The sequence below is a fragment of the Leucopleurus acutus genome, assembly GCF_964270905.1.
Source record: "Leucopleurus acutus genome assembly, chromosome: 8".
Lineage (NCBI taxonomy): Eukaryota > Metazoa > Chordata > Mammalia > Artiodactyla > Delphinidae > Leucopleurus > Leucopleurus acutus.
Genome location: NC_139151.1, coordinates 98,555,074 through 98,576,067, shown reverse-complemented (window position 1 = coordinate 98,576,067; position 20,994 = coordinate 98,555,074). Strand labels below are relative to the sequence as shown.

The following is a 20,994-nucleotide window of genomic DNA, read 5'->3' as shown; positions in this document are numbered from 1 at the left end:
ATTAATAAAAAATATTCAGGTGGTCTCTCTGAGTCAGTAGGACTTCCCATGCTATCAAATAGATGAGCAGAAAAAAGTCAAGTTCCTGAGATGCTCTAATACGGCTTTTCTCCCATTCCCCTCCTGTGAGGACTGAACTACAGAGTCAGTCTGAAACCTGCAGCGACAAGTCCAGCAAAGCTAAAAGCTGATATACAGTGAGCTCTTGCTTGGGTCCTACAGAGCTTTACATGCATGGCTTCTGTTAATCCTCTCAACAACTTCATCTACTGCGTAGAGGTAGATGCTATTTGTGTGTCACAGTTGAGGAGATGGGGGCTTAGGGAGACTCTAGAACTTGCCCTAAGTCACATATGGAGCCAGGATATTACCTGTATTTCAATTCTGAAACCTCTATTTCACATCTATGCACATCAGTCCAGCTGTTGAGATATTTTCAGTGACTGTACAAAGCAGAACAAAGTCTAGAGATTGAATGGACTCACAACCCAGCCCATGCTCTTAATTTCGTATTTAGATCACAAAGAAGTAGTAAAGACAATAGGAAAATTTCAGTGGAGGAGGCAAAGCTCCCAATTCCACATAATTCCATGATGGAAGAACAACCTCCCCTAACTCACTTGTTTCCATGGTTATTTCAGGTAGAAAGAAAAATGGTGGCAATTTTTACTTCATCTCTGCTTGAAGTCCCTCTGAAGATCCTGCAGGAAAAGAGGAAAAGATCGAATGTTAGATTGGTCTTGTGTTACCCAATAATGCAACAAGTATAGAAATGTGAACTCCGCCAGCAGTCCAGAGTCCAGATGCCACCCAACCACTTCTTTTGCTCAAATCTTCCTCCAAAGAGGAGTTATGTGACAGGCAATGCTCGGGGACTAAGAAACGAGGGAATAAGAGAAATCCCACTGTGTTTCCAGTCCTGTTGTGGGCAAAGCTCTCTGTGTTTAGCTGCTTTCAGCTGAAGGAGAATATAAGAGGCACTCTTGGGCTTCCCTGGTGGCGCAGTGGTTGAGAGTCCACCTGCCGATGCAGGGGACACGGGTTCGTGCCCCGGTCCGGGAAGATCCCACGTGCCGCGGAGCGGCTGGGCCTGTGAGCCATGGCCGCTGAGCCTGAGTGTCCGGAGCCTGTGCTCCGCAACGGGAGAGGCCACAACAGTGAGAGGCCCACGTACCGCCAAAAAAAAAAAAAAAAAAAAGAGGCACTCTTCATATTAGACTGGTGTCATTAGGAAACCTGAAGGCTGATGGGGAGGGGGAATGGGTTGGTCCTAACTGCTCAGTCCAGTGGAGCTTAGCTTGGAGAATAGAAAAAAAGGAAGCAGTGCTTCCAAGGGCACACCGGCTCAGCCAGACTCTTAAAAGAGCATTAAATTTGACATTGGCTACGGCAAAAACAGTACCTACAATGGGTGCCTAAGTAATAGGCGCTCAATGAGTATTTATTTAAGGGGTGTGTGAAATAGGCTTCCTTTAGAATGTTCTGTGGAACTGGGCTAAGAATGATAATGAGGCAGCCTCAGAGCTCAGTGGAATTAATGGTGAGATTGATTAGTGATGTCTGCCATGACATGCAATAGGGAAGTGGTAGCTTAAAGAGGAAGTCTCTGCCACATTAAGATTTCCTTCTTTAGTGCAGTGGAAGTATCACCTTAAATCACGGACTTGTGTCCTCCAAACCTAAATATGGAAATGGCAAAGAGAAAAAAAAGAGCAGAAGGGGAAACGTTGTTGAGGAGGAAAAGAATTAGAAACAACATGAGGGACAAATGGTAACAGAGAAAAGAAATAAAATGGTCGAGGTGGCCAAATTCCGGCATATTTATTGGGAATATGTAGAATTTCACATGGGCCTTCTGTTGTTTTTTTTTTTTTGTTTCCTCACAAGATGAAAAGGAATCAAGAAACCACTGTGTTCTGACTTTTGTGGTCAGGATATAAACAGTCCTGCTGAGAAGGATAGTCTCTGAGGAGAAGGAGCTGACAAAGCAGTTCTCAGAGCATTAGGTTAGCAATCAACTGTTCAGAAAAGAAAATATCGTCCCGTTGTTACTGATTCCTCCTGGATTTGCCAGAACCAAGTTTATTCCAGAGTCTTTGAGAGTCATAGTTCTTTGATCCATTTAGGGACTATTTGACTGTCAGATTTCAGACTCTTGCTAAATCCAGTTTCCTAGATTCCTGCTAAAAATAAGCAAGGGGATGGTCCCTGCAAACACAGCCAAACGTTCCTCCCTATTTCAGACCACAGGTGAAATGCAGAAGTAGGGAACACCTGGACCAGCTCCAAGCCCACACAGAACTGAACCTCAGACATGAATCATGGTTTGGCTCTGCATGAGCTGGTGTCAGAAAGCACGTGCTCAAACTGAGAAAGAAAGCAGATGTGGGACTTCCCTCTTGCCTCTTTTTGGAGGAAGAGAAATCACTCTTTTGCAACACAGATGCATAACTTTTTTTTTTTTAACATCTTTATTGGGATATAATTGCTTTACAACGGTGTGTTAGTTTCTGCTTTATAACAAAGTGAATCAGTTATACATATACATGTGTTCCCATATCTCTTCCCTCAGGTGCATAACTTTTGTAGAAAAGTTGCCTTTTCCAAAGTTTAGCTTTTAGACACAAGCCCTTGAGAGTGGCCATTTGGAGAGTTTATGCGGTTGCCTGTGCCTTTCAGGACAAGAAAAAGTGGAAGAAATTGCTGGTGAGCAGAGTAAAGCAAGACAAGAATGGGTGAAATGCTCTGGTCAAACTCTTGGAGGTCGATTCCTCCTGTGTGACCATTACGAGCACCAGTCGCTGCTGGTGGCATATGCAAATTTAAGTTGAGCCGAAATTCCCATTTGCACTTCTTCTTTCATTTTTTCCCCATGAATTGCAAAGAGAACTTCCTTGAGCACAGCAAACACAGTCATAGGCTTTGGATCATCTCCAAATGATATATGGAATATGGAAATTCCAGAAATATTTGGTTTCTTTTGTTTTTTAAATGTATATTTGCTGCTTACTTTTCTGAGTGCAAAAGTGATGGCTACCCATCCCTGTGTTTGGTACTTGGTAGATTCTCAATAAAAATTTGTTAAATGAGTAAAAACATGCTTATTGTTGAAAACTCAAAATGTAGAGAAGAGTGGAAAAAATTTAAATAATTCATAAAACCTACCTACTAGATATAATTACTGTCAATGGGTCCGTTGGTGTACATTCCTCTAGTTATATTTGTACATGGTTGAGGTCATATTGAATGTATGTCATGCCTTTTTCACATAACATTATGGCATAAGAATTTCTCATGTTATTAAAATTGTTTGAAAATATAATTATGATGGCTGTAAAATGTTTTGTCATATGGATGTAATATAACTTCACTCTTTCTTGGCTCTTTTAGTCATTTTCAATCTTTTTTTGCTATGATAAAAGTGAAGAGGAAGGCTGTCCAAATGTAAATGACAATGACTAGGTGTTTAGAGATATAGGAACACCTGAATATAGAATTATCTATATTCACCTTGCTTGTATTTTCACTGAAGAAGAGTGAAGTCTCATCAGGATCTATTAAAACCAAAACAAAAAGTAAGAAATTGTCAGCATGTCTTCACAACAATGTAAGTGAGTTTTCTAATTCTGATGAACTAGCCCTGAAAGAGTTTGAAGAGAAGTATTTGGATATTTCAACAGACTTACTGGAAGTACTCAAGGGCTTTCAACTCTAATTTTTCTAATTCTAGGATCACTCTACCAAGCTATAAATTTATAACTAACTGATTTATAAATTAACCAGAGGCTTGCTTCTCTAGCCAAGTAGAAAGTGGACACTGGTTCATAAATTAATCCCTCTTGAAAGTAAGTGAATTCCCCAGAGCATGATAACTGAGGCATGAATAGACCCAGAATGTGGTATTTCTGGGTTCGCAGAATACTATCAAGGTTTTTTTTAAGATTTATTTTATTCAAGTATAGTTGATTTACAATTTTGTGTTAATTTCTACTATACAGCAAAGTGATTCAGATATCTATCTATCTATCTCTCTATATATATTCTTTTACATATTCTTTTCCAATATGGTTTATCACAGGATACTGAATATAGTTCCCTGTGCTGTACAGTAGGACCTTGTTGTTTATCCATCCTATATATTATAGTTTGCATCTGCTAATCCCAAACTCCCAATCCACCCTTCCCCCACTCCCCCTCCCCCTTGGGAACCACAAGTCTGTTCTCTCTGTCTGTGAGTCTGCGTCTGTTTCATAGATAAGTTCATTTGTGTCGTATGTTAGATTCCACATATAAGCGATATCATATGGTATTTATCGTTCTCTGTCTGACTTACCTCACTTAGTATGATAATCTCTAGGTCCATCCACATTGCTGCAAATGGCATTGTTTCATTCTTTTTATGGCTGAGTAGTATTCCATTGTATGTATGTACCGCATCTTCTTTACCCATTCATCTGTCAATGGACATTTAGTCTGTTTCCATGTCCTGGCTATTGTAAATAGTGCTGCAATGAACACTGGGGTGCATGTATCTTTTGGAATTAGAGTTTTCTCCAGATATACGCCCAGGAGTGGGATTGCTGGGTCATATGGCAGCTCTACATCAAGGTTTTAATAACTAGTGGTGCTCAGCCTGTGAAGTGAGGCAACTGGCCTCATTATTTCTGAAAACACTTGTCAGCTGCATCAGTGACAATCTGTGGTAATTCAGTTGCTTGAAACCTTCTTTCCAGAATGCATACAGGTGACCTGTAAATTGAAACATGACTTTTTCAGTCTCAGCACTGCCTCCGTTTCATGGTATGGTTTACGGAGCCATAAGGGTGAAACTGGGAGTTTCCATTAACTCCTCTGGATTCCCTGGTTCCCACTAAGTGTACTAGTTGTCCCACAGAATTGACAGAGCTGGGCTTCAATTAAACCTGGTTCTAGATCAGTGGGCCTGGAAACGCTGCTCTGAATTATGGGGTTTAATAGATTTAGCATTAGCATACAGAAGCAAATTCAGGAAATTGTCTTCTCCTAATAATATAATAAATGAATTGTTGCTCTAAAAAATTGAGTAATGAAGAGCCCCATTCATTTTTACGCACCTATCCTGGTTACATGCACTTGACAATGGAATGAAAAAATTAAAGTTATAGTAGTAGGTACCAGCTTATTGCCAACTGTACACACAGGAAAAGGAAACTGGTATTGAAGTCCCAGGAGAGAGTAGTCAGGGAAAAGCTGAAACATCAAGAGAGGGAACAAAACCGAAGCTTTCTTTCAAAGCTAGAAAACTCTCCTGGGGGTAACAGCAAAGTGTGTTGTTGCAGTTTTTCTGAGTGCCCACTACTGCTGCAGAGTAACCAGCCCTGGGGGAGGTGGGGGGCAGTTAGGGTAGTTAACTGGTAAGGGTATAGGGCTAAGTTTGCATATCTAGTACAACACAACTTTTTCAAAGTCCCGATTGACCTTAATATTCCAATCGACTCTCATTTTCCCATTTTGCGATTAGATTAGCCTAAAGAGGAACTAGTGGCTTTAGGAGAACTGCTGAACTTTCTGTTTCAGCCACGGCTTTCTTTCCCATCAGCTCAGTCTGCCCCAAGCTTGCTGGCTGCTACTTGGTGCTAGTGTGTCAGGCTGGGGCTATCTGAGCCATGAACAGCGTCAGGGGTGCCGTGCTTATCTGGGCAGTGGCAGCATGGGCTAAAATGAACAAACCTCTGGGAGACACAGATGAGGATGGATTTCAAAAATGCAAGAATGCCTTAAAACTACCTGTTCTGGCAGTCTTACCTGGAGGCGGCTGGGATAATCTGCGGAATGTGGACATGGGACGGGTGATGAACTTGACTTACACCTACTGCAGGACCACAGAGGATGGACAGTACATCGTCCCTGATGAGGTCTTTACCATTCCCCAGAAAGAGAGCAACCTGGAGATGAACTCAAAAATCCTGGAGTCCTGGGAGAATTACCAGAGTAGCACCTCCTACTCCATCAACATGGAGCTCTCCCTTTTTTCCAAAGTCAACGGCAAGTTCTCGCCTGAGTTCCAGAGGATGAAGACCCTTCAGGTGAAGGACCAAGCTGTAACTACCCAGGTTCAGGTAAGAAACCTGGTCTACACAGTCAAAATCAACCCAGATGCAGAGCTAAGCTGGGGGTTTAAGAAGGAGCTCATGGACATCTCTGAGCGTCTGGAGAAAAACCAGACGCGGATGGCCACCTACCTGGCGGAACTGCTGGTCCTCAACTATGGTACCCATGTCATCACCAGTGTGGATGCAGGGGCTGCTCTCATTCAGGAGGACCACATCAGATCTTCCTTGCTCCAGGACAGCCAGAACAGCCGCAGTGCAGTGACAGCGTCCGCTGGAATCACCTTCCTAAACATTGTGAACTTCAAATTTGAGGAGAACCACACCTCACAGAACGCCTTCACCAAGAGCTACCTCTCCAACCGAACCGACTCCAGGGTGCAGAGCATTGGAGGGCTTCCTTTTTACCCAGGCATCACCCTCCAGACCTGGCAGCAGGGCATCACCAACCACCTGGTGGCCATGGACCGAGCTGGCCTGCCTCTGTACTTCTTCATCAACCCTGACAGGCTGCCTGACTTGCCAGGACCCTTGGTGAAAAAGCTGTCTAAGACAGTAGAAACTGCCGTGAGACGCTATTACACGTTCAACACCTACCCCGGCTGCACAGATGTCAACTCGCCCAACTTCAATTTCCAGGCCAACATGGATGATGGCTCTTGCGAGGGGAAGATGACCAATTTCTCCTTTGGCGGGGTTTACCAGGAATGCACCCAGTTCTCAGGGAATGAGGTTGTCCAACTCTACCGAAACTTGGAGCAGAAGAATCCACTCACTGGCGATTTCTCCTGCCCCTCTGGCTACACCCCAGTCCAGCTGCTCTCCCAGACCCACGAGGAGGGTTACAACCACCTGGAGTGTTCCCGGAAGTGTACCCTCCTTATCTTCTGCAAGACGGTGTGTGAAGATGTCTTCCGGGTGGCCAAAGCAGAATTTAGGGCTTTTTGGTGCGCGGCCAGTGGCCAAGTACCTGAAAACTCAGGACTACTCTTTGGCGGCCTCTTCAGCGATAAGAGCATCAACCCTCTGACAAATGCACAGTCATGCCCAGCTGGCTACTTTCCGCTGAGACTTTTTGAAAACCTCAAGGTATGTGCCTCTCAGGACTATGAGTTGGGATATAGGTTTTCCGTCCCGTTTGGCGGGTTCTTCAGCTGTGCAGTCGGGAACCCCTTGGTGGATTCTGTCATGTACAAAGATTTAGGGGCACCTTCTCTAAAAAAGTGTCCGGGGGGTTTCAGCCAACACCTAGCCCTCATCAGTGACGGGTGCCAAGTGTCTTACTGCGTCAAAGCCGGGCTTTTTACAGGAGGGTCTCTGCCTCCCGTCAGGCTCCCACCTTACACCCAACCACCCCTCATGAGTCAGGCTGCCACCAACACTGTCCTAGTGACTAATCTTGAGACTGCAAGCTCCTGGATTAAAGATTCCCAGACCCACCAGTGGAGGCTCGGGGAGCCTCTTGAGCTCCGCAGGGCCATGAAGGTCATCCATGGGGATGGTAGTGGTCTGTCTGGAGGGGCGGCAGCTGGGGTCACACTGGGGATCACCACCGTCCTGGCAGCTGTCATTGCCCTGGCCATCTACGGCACCCGGAAGTACAAGAAGAGGGGATACCAGGCGGTCCAAGACGAGAGGCAGAGTTTGGTTACAGACACGGCTGTGAATGGAGACGCCCTTGACCAAGAACAGGTGCAGAGTCCAGCCTAGGCTCTCCCAGGAAACTATTTCTCTCGTCTCCGGCCAGAGCTTCAAACATGTCTTTCATTTTTTCTTTCCACTTCTGCTTTCCTAAGTATTGATGTGGTAAATGCAACAAAAGGCAGGTATAACTTTGAGACTTTCTTAGGTCTTTGGGCCAGAAAATGAATAGAGCTACGTGGACAAAGTTGTGGGAGAAGTTGGAGAACAGTTGTGACTTTTTAAGCAAAAGTCCTCCTGGAGCCTAAAACACTAGGGAGGTGTCTTTTCTCTACCTGCGTCAGTAAGTATCTTCACCTGAATGCCCATGTGTAAAAAGAGAGGAGGGAGAATGTTGATATTTGAATCTGAAGACGCGTTTAATCTGAGGTCAGCCATGGTTTCCAATTCATGAGCTCTAAGAATTTATGCCTTTACGTGTTACCCTCCCACTATTTTGTGTTTTTAAAAAGCTGTCTGGATTTCATACTCCTGGAGGCGGACAGAGCCCCCAGAAGACACAGGAGGTCCTGCTTGACTATTGCTTTTCAGCTTTGAGGGCTCTGAATTGATGAACTGTGTCATCTCCTCTGGGTCCTCTCAACATCATCTGAACCGAGAGATGGTGCCTATACTAGGCCCACTTTCTCCAACTTCACCACAGTTAAGACTTACTGAGACCAGGCCACTCTTGGACTTCAGACTAGGGTCATAAAGTCCTCAGAAAACATTTTAACATATAAACTTCTATTAAGAGGCCAAGGGAGAAGGGATGGTTTGGGGACCAGGAGTGAGTGAAGAAAGGGTAAAAACTAGGAAAGATTCTGGTGCTCATGGGCAATTGAAATTCTTACCCACAGCCAACTACTTGGTTTTGTCCTCTTAGCTCATCATAAATGGGCAAAGAAAGGAGCTGCAGGTTTGGATAGATCAAGCATTACCATCTCATTTTCTGTTACCAAGGTACAATCCCTTTCTCTTCCATGGATGGCCATCCCCCCTTCAGGTCGTCCCCATCACATGCACACACACCCTCAAACACACACACACCACATTCCAACAAGAAGTCTGCATTTTTCTGGGGGTGGGAGACAAGAAAAACACAAGAAGTCTAAGTAAGCCCATACCTAAGTATCACTTCATCCCTAAAACCTAAACAGAGTAAAAAATTACCAATTAGGTACCCTACCCTTATTTTTCTTTTCCAGCAGAAAGGGGGTTGACATGATCAAATCAATTCTTTTAAATGAAACGAAAAAGCCATCCAACGTCCTTTGTGACACATTTATTTCAGTTCCAGGCTGACTTCCCCGGGTCATGTAGCATGATACACGATTGTTACTTGGAAGTTGGGGCTTTGTCCAATTTTAAAAACAGTGTCACCTAATTGTAATTATTAGGGTGAATCTGTTAATATTCTTCTGCAACACTTTTTAGAGTTACATATTTCTTCACCAAATCAAATGTCATTGCTGAGTTATCTTTTATGAAGGATAATTTGTCCTCATTCACATTCACAGTCAAGAGTTTAGGCTTATATTAGGTCCTTCTTCTGAGTAGCTTGAAGCATCCCAGACTGTGGGGAGATGGGAGGGGGCGTCACACATTCACCTCTCACTGTGATACAGGGAAGTGATTCACAGAATTTGAGTCGTGCTCTCAGCCAGAGACATCGATTTCTACAACCTCTCTACCAAACCCCTGCTTCTTAAGCATTAAAATGTTCTCCTTAAGCTCTGGGTGTTTTGTGGGTATGTTTCAGCCAAGTTAACCACTTTCCTGCCAATACTGACTTCCCCGTGAATTCTCTGAAGATTACTGAGTCAGAGAGACCAAGTATAGCTAGAGCCTCCCAGACTTTTTTTTTTAAAGAAGATGTTGGGGGTAGGAGTTTATTCATTAATTAATTTATTTTTGCTGTGTTGCGTCTTTCGTTTCTGTGTGAGGGCTTTCTCTAATTGTGGCAAGCGGGGGCCACTCTTCATCGCGGTGCGCGGGCCTCTCACTATCGCGGCCTCTCTTGTTGCGGAGCACAGGCTCCAGACGCGCAGGCTCAGTAGTTGTGGCTCACGGGCCTCGCTGCTCCGTGGCATGTGGGATCTTCCCAGACCAGGGCTCGAACCCGTGTCCCCTGCATTAGCAGGCAGATTCTCAACTTCACCAACTTATATTTCTAACGACGTTGCACATAAATATGCATCCAAATGTGTACTTAAGGAATACTCTGTTCGACTGTTCACCCACAGGAAAGCAGAATGAGGGAGTCTGTGGCTTAGTCATCAATTCACTTTACAAATCAGAACCTCCATGAGGGGTTCACAGGCTCCGCTTTCAGAATCCTGCTTTCCTGACCGGCTAGCTCAGGCTGGCATCTGTGGAAACACTAACCACACTCCACAGACGATCAGAAATAGAGACACATTTGGGTGACAAAGGCGGCTTTGCAATTGCATTTTATTTTTGTGATCTCATTAGTATCGAGATGATCAATACTAAACATGTATTTGAAAAACAACAGCCTGTAAACTATTGAAACATACACGATAGTGTAGTCAGGTGAAGGGAACTTTAAGAAGCAAACGTTCATGGCTTTTAAGACGGTATTTCCCCCACAGTTTCACTTACGTACTTCCCCTGTCACATGGTCTGTTCCTTTAGAGGAACAAGAAATCAAGCTAGGTAACTTGGTCAAACGTGTGGGTAGAAAAGATGTGAAAAAATTAGAAAAAGGGACTCTCCCGTTCAGTGGAAGGGCTTGTGGTTGCTTACGGACTTAGGGAGGTCACCCCAATGCCTCACAGGTCGGTGTACTGGTCTACAGAAAGCAGGTTGACGGCAATTTTGTGGTTGTTCATTTACCATTTATTGTTCTGCACATACACCTCATGAGCACCAGGTGGCGATGTCCTCTCACAGAGCAACACCAAGGACGTCAAAAGACGCTGGTTTCAAACAATGATTTGCGACAGGACATTCACCTGCCCTCTCCCAGACCCACCTTCTCCCCACTCCCCATCAGTGTCAGTGGCCACAAACAAGGAAAGAGGACAGGGTCCTTTCTTGTACCACGCGGGACCTTCCCCTAATCCTCTCATGCCCACAACAGTGCAATACCAGGACGAGCACTTTTGACCAAGTATAAAACCACAGAGAAGTCCAAGCTTTACAAATGGGGGACGAAAACACAAAGGCACACACAACCACACATACACAATTCATCTTTTAAGGGATGAGCATATAACAAGGTTTGTCTCCAATCCCACGTGTCATCCCTGGAGACTCAGGAAGGGAGAAACTAGGCTGCTGGTGCTAAGACCATGAGAGGAAAGGCATGAAATTCCCTGCACGGGGCAGGGAACACAGCAGGGCTTCCGCTGGGAGAACTTCCTGTGTCAAAGTGATGGACGCACAGGGCCTCTGCTGGAGGGGGTTCTCACCGAACCCGAGACTGTACCTTTCCAGGTTGGCACAAGAGAGAGGGCAAAGGAATGCCTCCCGCCTCGCCTGACACAGTGTTAGAAAGGAAGTTGAAGATTCCTTCTTCTGAGAAGGTCCCACAAATAGAGCAGCATGAGGATGAGGTAGTCCCTACTGTGCATCCTTAGAGAGCAAGAGACACGGGGCGCCGATACCATCAGCGCCCTGGGGGGGAAGGCTTGAAGGTACGAAGATGAACTCTCAAAGGGGTATTGCCCCTGGCACACTGCCTGCCTTACACGTTCCCTGCATCCTCTTTCTGCTCCTGGCCGCCCCCTTCTCCACCCACACCTTCTTCTTCCTGATCCAGGGAAATCAATCTCTCCCCACGGCCCTCTGCCGGTTGTCAAAGCATTCTTCTTTCTTTCCCATCTCCTACTGCACAGCTCTATCCACCCGCTGACGCTCGGTCTGTTTCCTCATCCCCTGTGGGTGAGGGACCCAGGGGATACTTGACAAGGGTGCTGACTGAAGGTAGGGATGGTATGAGGCTTATAACGTGGTTCATCTCTGGCACGGCGTAGCCTTAGCCTGGCAAAGGGCATGGACGTGACATCAAAAGCTGCAGGGATGTCTCTTCCGTTGAGTTCAGATGTTTCCTTCCCCACTGTGGCAGGAAACTGCCCCATGGTGCGGTGAACTCAGGCCCTGGTCTGCTGGTGAGATAAATGACGGATGAGAGAGACTGGAACTCAGCCAGCAGGAGCCATTCCTCCTGTCAGAGCTCCCTCTGCTGGAGCCGATTAACACCCCATAGCCATTTGGAAAAGGAGGGGAGCGTGACCCGGAAGCTGGGTGACACCCAGGTGAGCCCGCTGGCCACCCGACAGTCAAAACGTCTGCAGGCGTTTGGAGCAAGCGGCTCGGAGCCCGCTCTCCGAAAAGCTTGGCTTCTGCTTCTAACTTAAATACCATTTTTGAAGGTTCTTCCGTTTCCACCTTTCTAGCATCGAAAACCTGCCACATACTATGAAATATATATGCATATATATACGTCAAATCCCCAAACGCGAGGTATACAAAATCAAATTAGAATCCAGAGGAACTTCCCCCAAACACGTAGTTCAAAGAACCCACTTTCAAAGGGAGGGTTGGGTTTCCCTTCTTGGTCCCCCTTCTCTCCTCCCTGACACACAATCCCTTCCTTAACGGGAGCTGAAGGGAATGTCAGGGAGGGGATAGACAGGGTCTTGGGACACAACCCAGACGCAGGTTGGACTGGACCCTAATGTGGCCCCAATCCTGCTGGGAATGGGCTAGGGTTTCCTTACGCTCTGGGTCATCCTGTAATCGACGAGGGAGGTGAGGGGCCCAGCACCACCTCCGGGCTCTGGTTAGCAAATGTGCATGGAGACAGATTGAAGCCCTTGCAGTCTGGCTCAGATCTCATCTTGAAAGAGATATACAAAGGGGTCAGTCCAGCCCTCACCTTACACATCTTCCCAAGCATAGTTCTGTCTTCTTCTGGGTCCAAGTTGACTATGGGATGGGCTGGCAAAGGGTGAAGCAAGTCAAGGGCCCACAGCCTGGCTGTTTCATCCCCATCAGAATGGGGGTTTGACATCTTGCAAAACAGAGTGTGAGAACACGACGGGACCCTCCACCAACCTGGCCCAGCAGTGCACACACACGCACACACGCACATGCACATACACATATACGCACGCACACAGATGGCACAGAGCCCAGCCTGGGCTCCACTCACAGTGACTGGATGAAACTCATGGAATCTTTGAGCCGGTCTGGGATGAGTTGGGAAGAAGGCTATGGGCTCCTCTCCCTGAGGACTGTTCAGATGCTAAGTTGGATGCAGGCTCGGATCTGATCAGAGAGGGGCCGGAGACATCGTGGGATGCGGCCCCAGAGAGGAACCCCAGAGCCTATCCATCTGTATGCCTCTTTGGACGGGTCAAAGGTGGGAGGAGGAGGGAGGGCCCAGAGAAGCCAGGGCGATGATGAGAGCTGAGCCTGCTCCCGGGAGCCTGTGCCACCCTGACCCTCTTGGCGAGACGTGCTTCCTTGCTGTACACCGAGGCACGGATTTCTGACGTCACAGCAGTTTCGCGGTTCACCACTTTGCCCCCCAGTCTTGCACAGTGAGAGCCCCTCACCTCTAGCGGAGGAGAGAAAGGCAGAAACTCCGCTCTCGAAGCAGAGTGGAAGCAGCAAGAAACCGGCTGAGGCATGAACCTCCGGCTTCACAAGGCCAGGATAAGGAGTGCCCATACCCTAAGCGTGCTGCCCGAGCCCCCTGCTTAGGGGGGTGAGGGGGGTCCCTGCCTACCCAGCACCGAAAACTCCATGGGAACAGACTGAGGATGGCCCTCATCCCACGTCCCCTTTGCGTTGGATGAGGTTTGTGGATGACACCAACCACCTTATTCATTCTGACTGCTCCCCCCAGCCTGGGGCTGGGAGGGATGGGGGGTGGAGGCAGGACAGGAGGGGATACAGGGAGTAGTTGGGAGGGCATGGTGCCAACTTCCACCTTGACTCTCCCCACTTCCTGACCTGTGGTCCACGGCCTCTCCCACCCCAAAGCCCCTCCGGTTCAGTCCTTCTCCTGGGCAGTACTGTCCTCAGAAATGCCCTGGGCAGCCAGTTCAGCCAGCACGTTATCCAGGTAATTGGCATCTGGGTAGCCGTGGCCAGTGAGATTAGAGCCAAACTCTGTCTTGTGATGGACCTCATTCCAGATGACGGTATCTGACTCGCCTGTGGTGCTGGACGTACCGATGGCAAAGATGAGACGGCGATCCCAGGCCACAAGCAGCAGCTTCAGGACCTAAGAGAAAAGGCAGGAGGTCAGAGTCAGGCATTCAGTGGTGGTCAAAGACTATCCCTTGGGAAGTGGAGAGTCCTCCCAAAGGTCCTAGCCCCTCCTGCATCGTGATGCCCTAAGTAGCACAGTGAATAGAAAGGGATTTGCAAATGGAGTCAGGGACCTGCAGGTTAAGTCTTGACTCTGTCGTTGACTAACTGTGTGACCGTGGACAAGTTACATCACCTCTCTGAACTTTCATTTCCTTACTTATAAAACGGCAATGGTACACTTTACCCCTGAAGGTTGTGCGCAACTTAGGGAGTACTGTGTGACAATCACTTTCACAGTAGTGCTTGGCACACCTACTCAACAAATGCTAGGTGCGAGCATCATAGCTGCATTTTAAAAGCTGGGATCTAGGCAGCCAAGGCACTTATGATCAGAGATCTTCTGAGCTATGCCCTCCCCCACTGCCATCACCACCACCTGAATGTGGTATTAATTGATCCATAGCTAAAGTTGTGGAATATCTCTCCAGGGACATGGTGGAAGCGTTTTGACCTCTTCCAGGCTATTTCATATTTCTTTTCTCATCTGATCCTCACAGCCACCCTTTGAGGCAGGTCTGGCAGGTACTAATATTATCTCTGTTTTATAGGTGAGGCTCAGAGAGGTGTTAGGGCTTGCAGAATGTTCTAATTCAGCTGCATTAGAAAAATCTTTGTTAAGTTGAATGCCTGACACCCTGACCAGCATGAAGAAGGCACCCGATTAAAATGCACTGGGTTCAAAACTGAATGACTATAACCACGATGTGAGCTGGAGGTGGGGAATCTTAATAGTAATAAGAGTAGCAGGCTCTGAAACTAAGAGTTACCATTTCCTGAGTGTTTACTTACTAATGCCAGGCACTGGGTCGCGTAATGGTTATAATAATTGGCCAAGACAGGATACTCATTATCCCTTCTCTGCAGAAGAGGAAACAGGCTCAGAAGACAAAAGATTTGCCTTGGTCACAGCTAGAAAGTGCCAGAGGGGGTCTTGGCTTCAGGACTGCTTGACTTTCCCGTCCCTGCTCTCAGTCATGTCTCTGTTGACTCTCAGGTGGGGGTCAGTACAGATTTCATGGAGGAGGCTGCTTCTGAGCTGATCTCAGAGAGAGGGGAAGATATGAAGTATATTAATAGAGTAGGACGTATAGACACTGGAAACACATGTCATCCAAGGCATGGATAATTGAGATTGCTGCCCCCACGCTGGGCATGTTACAAACGCGACCTTCATTTAATTCTTACAACATCCTGTCCGTACAGCTAGAAGCGATCACCATTCTTTTATAGATTAAGTCAACTTCACGTCAGTTCCCACAGCTGGTAAACGGCAGAACTAGGATTCGAACCCAGGCTCGTCTGGCTCCAAAGCCCATGCTCTTATTACTTTGCTCTGCAAAGGAGCCCAAGGTTAGCATCGGGGAACGGCAGACAGGAGGGATAAGGGTGAGGAATTGGAGAGAGGAGACCCACACTGTAGTAGGTCTTGTACATCAAGCAGAGAAGATTGTCCTTGCGAAGAAGGAAGGGAAAGCCATCCTAACAATTTTGTATTGTTTTCTCTCGCTTTATTTCAGTGAAGCAAGGAGAGTGATGCCAGAAACTGTGTTTCAGGATTACTATTCTGGTGACAGATAACTAGGTTGGCGGTGGCAGGATTAGAAAAGGATGCAAGCGGTTTGGAGGGCAGTGCAGGGAGAAATGTGTGGTTCAGAGCCAGAGTCCTAGATGTTCATGTGTCCAGTTTGGTCCCAGGGATGCAGAGTATGTCATTAACATGAAGAGGGAGGCCTGGCAGAGGAGCAGCTCTCGGCAAGAGGATTCTAATTTTAACTGCAGGACTTGATGGTGGAGACGTTTAGCCAGCTTTAGCCAGCAGTTGGAGCTGTAGATCTCGAGCGTAGAGACGTGGCTGTTCAGGGCGAACAGGTATCAGGACTGGCCCTGCCTCCTAATCTGGGGACACTGAACTGGGCACCTCTTCAGGATGACATGGTCGATTCTCTTATGGTCCCGAACTATCTGATTCTTCCCCTCTGAGAGACTATAGTCACACTCTTTGCTATGAGCCACACTCTTTGCCAAGGGGCCTCCCTGTAGGCAGGGCACCAGCTCCTTGTCTGGCTTGTCCGTGACTTGCTGGGGCCTATGAAAGGTGAGTGGGAGTAACAAGCTTCCAGGAGCAGCTTTAATGGGATTGTACACTCCTGCTTGGATTCTCTCTTGGGAATCTGCCGCATTCCATGGGAAGGGGATGGACCATGGAAGGGCTGCTCCTTTGACCTGGATTCCAGAACAGGAAGCCACGTGGAGCAGATGAAAGCTGACCCACAGCAGCAACTGAGACACAGCCACTAACATGCAAAGTACATGAGAAATAAACAGTGGTTGAAGGAAGCCACTGAGATTTAGGGGTTGTTTGTTACGCAGCGTGACCTAGAGAAAGCTAACAAAGGCACACCTCTTGTTCAGTAAATCAACGGTTCTTTTCACTTTTGAGATCAGGGAATGTTTTGAAAATCCAATGATTTTCTGGCCTTATCCACAGGAAAATGAACACGAAATTTTAATTCTAATTTTAGAGTTCATAGAACCGCTGAGGCCTCACCGGGAATCACTAAGAATCCAGAAACCCAGTGATTTTTCCCTCTACTCTTTTGGGGAAAATCAAAGGATTCCTTAAAAAATAAATAAGCAAATAAAATTCCACAAATTAAGATCCCTGCCCCAGAGCAGTGCTTCTCAAGCTTTCATACGCTGTCAGATCACTTGGGATCTTGTTAAAATGAAGTAGGTCCTAAGGTTCTGCATTTATATCAAACTCTTAGGTCTTGTCACTGGTGCTGGTCCCAGGATCTGCCATTAGACAGCAAAGCTCTAGAGGAAGGATCCTAAAATAGATGAATTATTGCCAGTAAAATCCAGGAGAGGAAAACGCCAAAAGCCCAGGCCCCACCACCCTGCAAAAATAAAATTCTAAACATATCCATCCTACCTCTAGTTGACTTGACTATGACTTTGCTACATGGGCATCTAGAGTTACAAGAGACCCAGTTCTGTTTAGGGAGCAAACTTGAGGCCCTAAGAGACAAGAAAATTCCCCAGCCCTTCGCTGAAACCTGCTCTCACCTTTCTCCCCTTCTCGCTGTCTGGAAGGTAACAGTGTCGTGGGAAGCCACGGGCGCTGAAACTTTTCCCAGGATTTGGGTGTTCTGGCCCCTGAAAGCAAAAAAAAAAAGAGAGCAAAGAGCATTTTTCAGAATCTTTTGGATGCAGGGGGTACAGGCTGTGATTGATTCAAATAATGATGAATACTAATGGCCACAGAGTCTAGACAGAGAACAGACCCAAACAGCGGTGGGAGTAGTGGTTTAACACATACTTGGGTCCTTGGACCTGGCTCTGGACGCAGAGCTGCTGCCTCCCAGCTGTGTTAGCTGGAGCTGCTCTTCCTCGGGGTGTTAATTCCCCACCCCTTAAATAAGGAAGATGTGGGACCGCTATGAATGTTAAGGCGCACGTTCAGAGCTCAGCAGCTGTTTATCACCCTCATCATCATCTATTCTGGCTCTTTTGTTTTACAAAAGAGGAAAACTGCAGCCCCAGAGGTTAAATGACTTCCGTTATGGTAATGGCTTTGCCAAATCGTAAGCCCAGGTTTCCTGAAGCATACTCTGGACTTTTTTAACCTCTAAGCTACTCAGAATAACGTAAGTGCCTTGAGCTTTGAGCCAAGAGCCGTGCGATCAGAATTTTCTGAATGATTCTTGGGGATTTTCTCCTTTGTCCTCATGGGTTTTGGTTTGTTGTCTTATTTAACAATATACGTTGGCATATTCACGACTAAAAATCTTCTGACGTTGCAACTGTCATCATCCAATACCCCTATTAAGCAAGCGGTCTCAAGCCACCAGGTGGGAAAGAAACGGAAGCAGAATTTAGGCAAAAACAAGGCTTCCTAATCAGGGTTCAGATCGGTCTACAGGTCCCTTTGAGAAGCTCATGAAAAATGAGGGATTTTCTCCCAGTAACAATGCACATATTTTCCCCCTACACACAATGTTTGTCTATAATTTCTGAGCACCCCTGGCCCCCCTCAGAGTCTGTGAAACCTTGTTTTAAAATCCCTTCTAGATGAAGCCAATATAATATTGATAATTCCACACAGCTCCTGGTACAAGCTCTCACACCGTAGATCAGTAACCGCATCCTGGCTGAACAAACGAATGAGCGAGTGAATGCGGGAAGGAATGAATGAGTGACAAAGCTTCAAGAAAACACAGATTTTCCATTTTCTCTTACTATGGACGACAGTTCCAAAATGATTTAAAAATTATGGGATTAAAACAATCTTTTTTAATAGCATGTTCCGGATCAGGCATGATTTTGCAAACTGAACAGCATGACGAGTACAGTGGAGTCTCAGAGAAGGGAAAGATCACAGAAAACGGAAAGAGGCAACAGTGTCTTCTGGGAGACGCGGGACTTGAAGGTTCTGAATTTTACATTCTTATGAAATCACATTTACAACATTCCCACGGCCACGGCTGTTTCTAAGCCAGGCTGGACAACTGATGGCCGATTCTCACCACGGTTCTGCCCGCTCCTCTCCTGCCCGGGACTTGCCTGTGATGCGGCCAACACAGACACCTGCTTGGCCAGCCCAGCAAGGCTGTGTGCTCCCCGCACGGTGCTAAGCTCAGCAGTCACGACTCTGCCTTGGCCCCGCTCAGAGTTTCTCCCCCAGAGAATCATCGTCTGCAGTGAAGGCAGAGCTTACAGGGCCTCACTCCTCATGAAAGCCCAAGCTGTGTGGCCCCTGGGGTCTCCAGGAAGGGACTTTGCCCTGAGGGTTCTGCTACCGACTCTCACGGGTGGTCTAGGAACGGCTGTAAGGACAGTGCACAGATGCATTTCCTTTGACACAAGCTTGGGCTTTCCTAGGGGAGCCATGGCACCTCCAGAGGCAGCAGGCGGGCACCTCTACACCCTAGTGCAGGCTCCCCGTTCTTTGGTCCTGGAGTCCGGGAACAAAGAACATCCTCCAGAGTGGTTGTCCCACCCCGGCTTTGCCCACGTCAGTCTGTCCTACTTCCCCCCAAGGCCATTGGCTGTTTCTCGGGACTCCCGTACTCTCATTCTTGGCCCTATTATACCCTTCCTGGCAGCCCTAGAATCAACCCAGAAGTCTCACTTGCCCTCACATCCAACCATATCTCCCTGGTCCCGGCCCCTCCCTTTTTCATGACTGGAAGCTAAATTATCGCAGTGGTCTCCTAACTGGTCTGTCGGGTCAACCCCGACTCTTTTGCCAGACTGGCCTTCCTAAAGCAGCTTCCCAATCACACGACTTTCCATAATCCTAACCAATGCCCAACCACCTTGAGGGACGCCCCGCCACCAGCCTGTCACCCACAGCCTTCACCCTGGTGTTGAAGGCCTCCTGACCTGGCCACAGTCCCCCTTCTCTGCCCGCTCTCTCACATCCTCCTTACTCCCTCCTCCTGTCGCCTACTTTGGCAAATCTTAACCCAAATTAAACTCTTCCTTATGGGCCTTCCACACCCCCTCTTTCTCTCCCTTGGCAACTCTGTTGTGTCCTCCAACTAAAAACACTCTCCCCCATTTCTTCATGTCTTTCCTCTACTAGTGAGTACCCTGCCCCCAGAAAGTCTCCTCCAACCCTCCCAGACGGACAGACGTAGGCCCTCTTCCTTACCCTGACATGTAAGATACTCATTAATGATGGAGACCAGGTACTGAGCACCTTGGTTCTGTACCCTGGACCACAATATGCACATATAAACATGATCACCCATCTTTACAAAACCCCCGCACATTAGCTTCCCGGATGTGCAGATAAAGCAACAGGGCTCAGGAAGGTCAAGTGGTCAAGGTCCCAAAATCACCAGCTCAGGAGGAATCAGCCAGGAATTGGAAGCCAGGTCCTGTCAGACTTTGAAGCCCTGTGTTGTCTGTCCGTCCTGCTTCCCACAGCTTGTATCAGTGGCGCACATCAGTGTTTACTCTATAGTTTAGTGATGTGTATTTATTTCTGCCTGACCGGTTGATACGTCCTTCAAAGAAGAACCATGTTTTTTAATTCAATTTTTTACAGACTATTACATCTCCCTTTTTATTTCTTCCTTAGGTCACTAGAAGGGGGACTTCAGGGAAGCAAGGACTGTGTCTGTTTCGCTCACCATTCTTTCTCTAGCATCTAGAACACATCTGGTCCCCTGTCCACACTCAAATGTGTGTTAAACAAAAGACAAAATGGAGGAAGGCAAGGAGGAAGGAGGAAAGGAAGGTAAACTAATAAATATTTGTTAAATAAATGAATCCAGTGAACACCCTAAACATTTAGAAAAAGCTTCAATGTGTGAAGGAAGGGACACGTTTGTGTTTATTTACTGCCAGGAAAATTGTTCAATTTGTTCCTTAGGGCTGTCTTTTGAAGAATCACAAGAAGTGTCCACAAAAGTCAAGGACTATCTATCAAATTACAAATGCAAATACCATTTGACAAAAAAAAAAAAATCCACTTCTAGAAAATTATTCTACAGATATACTCACATGCGTGCAGGGTTATTCATGACAGCATTTTGTTGTAGCAAAAGATTGGAAACAATCCATATGCCCATCAAATGGAGGTGGTTGAATGTAAATTATGGTACATTTATACAAGGGATGATTATGCAAAGCTAAGAAAGAATGCGGAAGTTCTCTCTATACTGACATGGAAAGATCTACAGACTATATTGTTCACTGAAAATGCAGGGTGCGTCCACGTCCTGGCTATTGTAAATAGTGTTGCAATGAACATTGTGGTACGTGTGGGAAGCAGCAACATAGCACAGGGAGATCAGCTCGGTGCTTCCACGACCTAGAGGGGTGGGCTGGGGAGGATGGGAGGGAGGCTCAAGAGGGAGGG

At 46.9% G+C, this 20,994-nt stretch overlaps 2 protein-coding genes across 2 annotated transcripts in view; one reads left to right on the top strand and one right to left on the bottom strand.

The window, feature by feature from the left end:
* Positions 1–5,645: 5,645 nt before the first annotated feature.
* On the top strand, positions 5,646–7,799 carry MPEG1 (macrophage expressed 1; the record flags this gene model as incomplete). Its single annotated transcript, XM_082845583.1, has 1 exon — positions 5,646–7,799. The coding sequence occupies one exon, from the start codon at positions 5,646–5,648 to the stop codon at positions 7,797–7,799; it is 2,154 nt and encodes a 717-aa protein (XP_082701709.1).
* Positions 7,800–13,797: 5,998 nt separating this feature from the next.
* Positions 13,798–20,994, bottom strand: part of DTX4 (deltex E3 ubiquitin ligase 4) — a gene marked incomplete at both ends in the record, with an annotated part of 30,319 nt that continues 23,122 nt past the window's right edge. Inside the window, 2 exons of the mRNA XM_082845594.1 lie at positions 13,798–14,031; positions 17,190–17,279. Coding sequence (XP_082701720.1) covers positions 13,798–14,031; positions 17,190–17,279 — 324 coding nt within the window. The remainder of the gene's footprint in view (positions 14,032–17,189; positions 17,280–20,994) is intronic.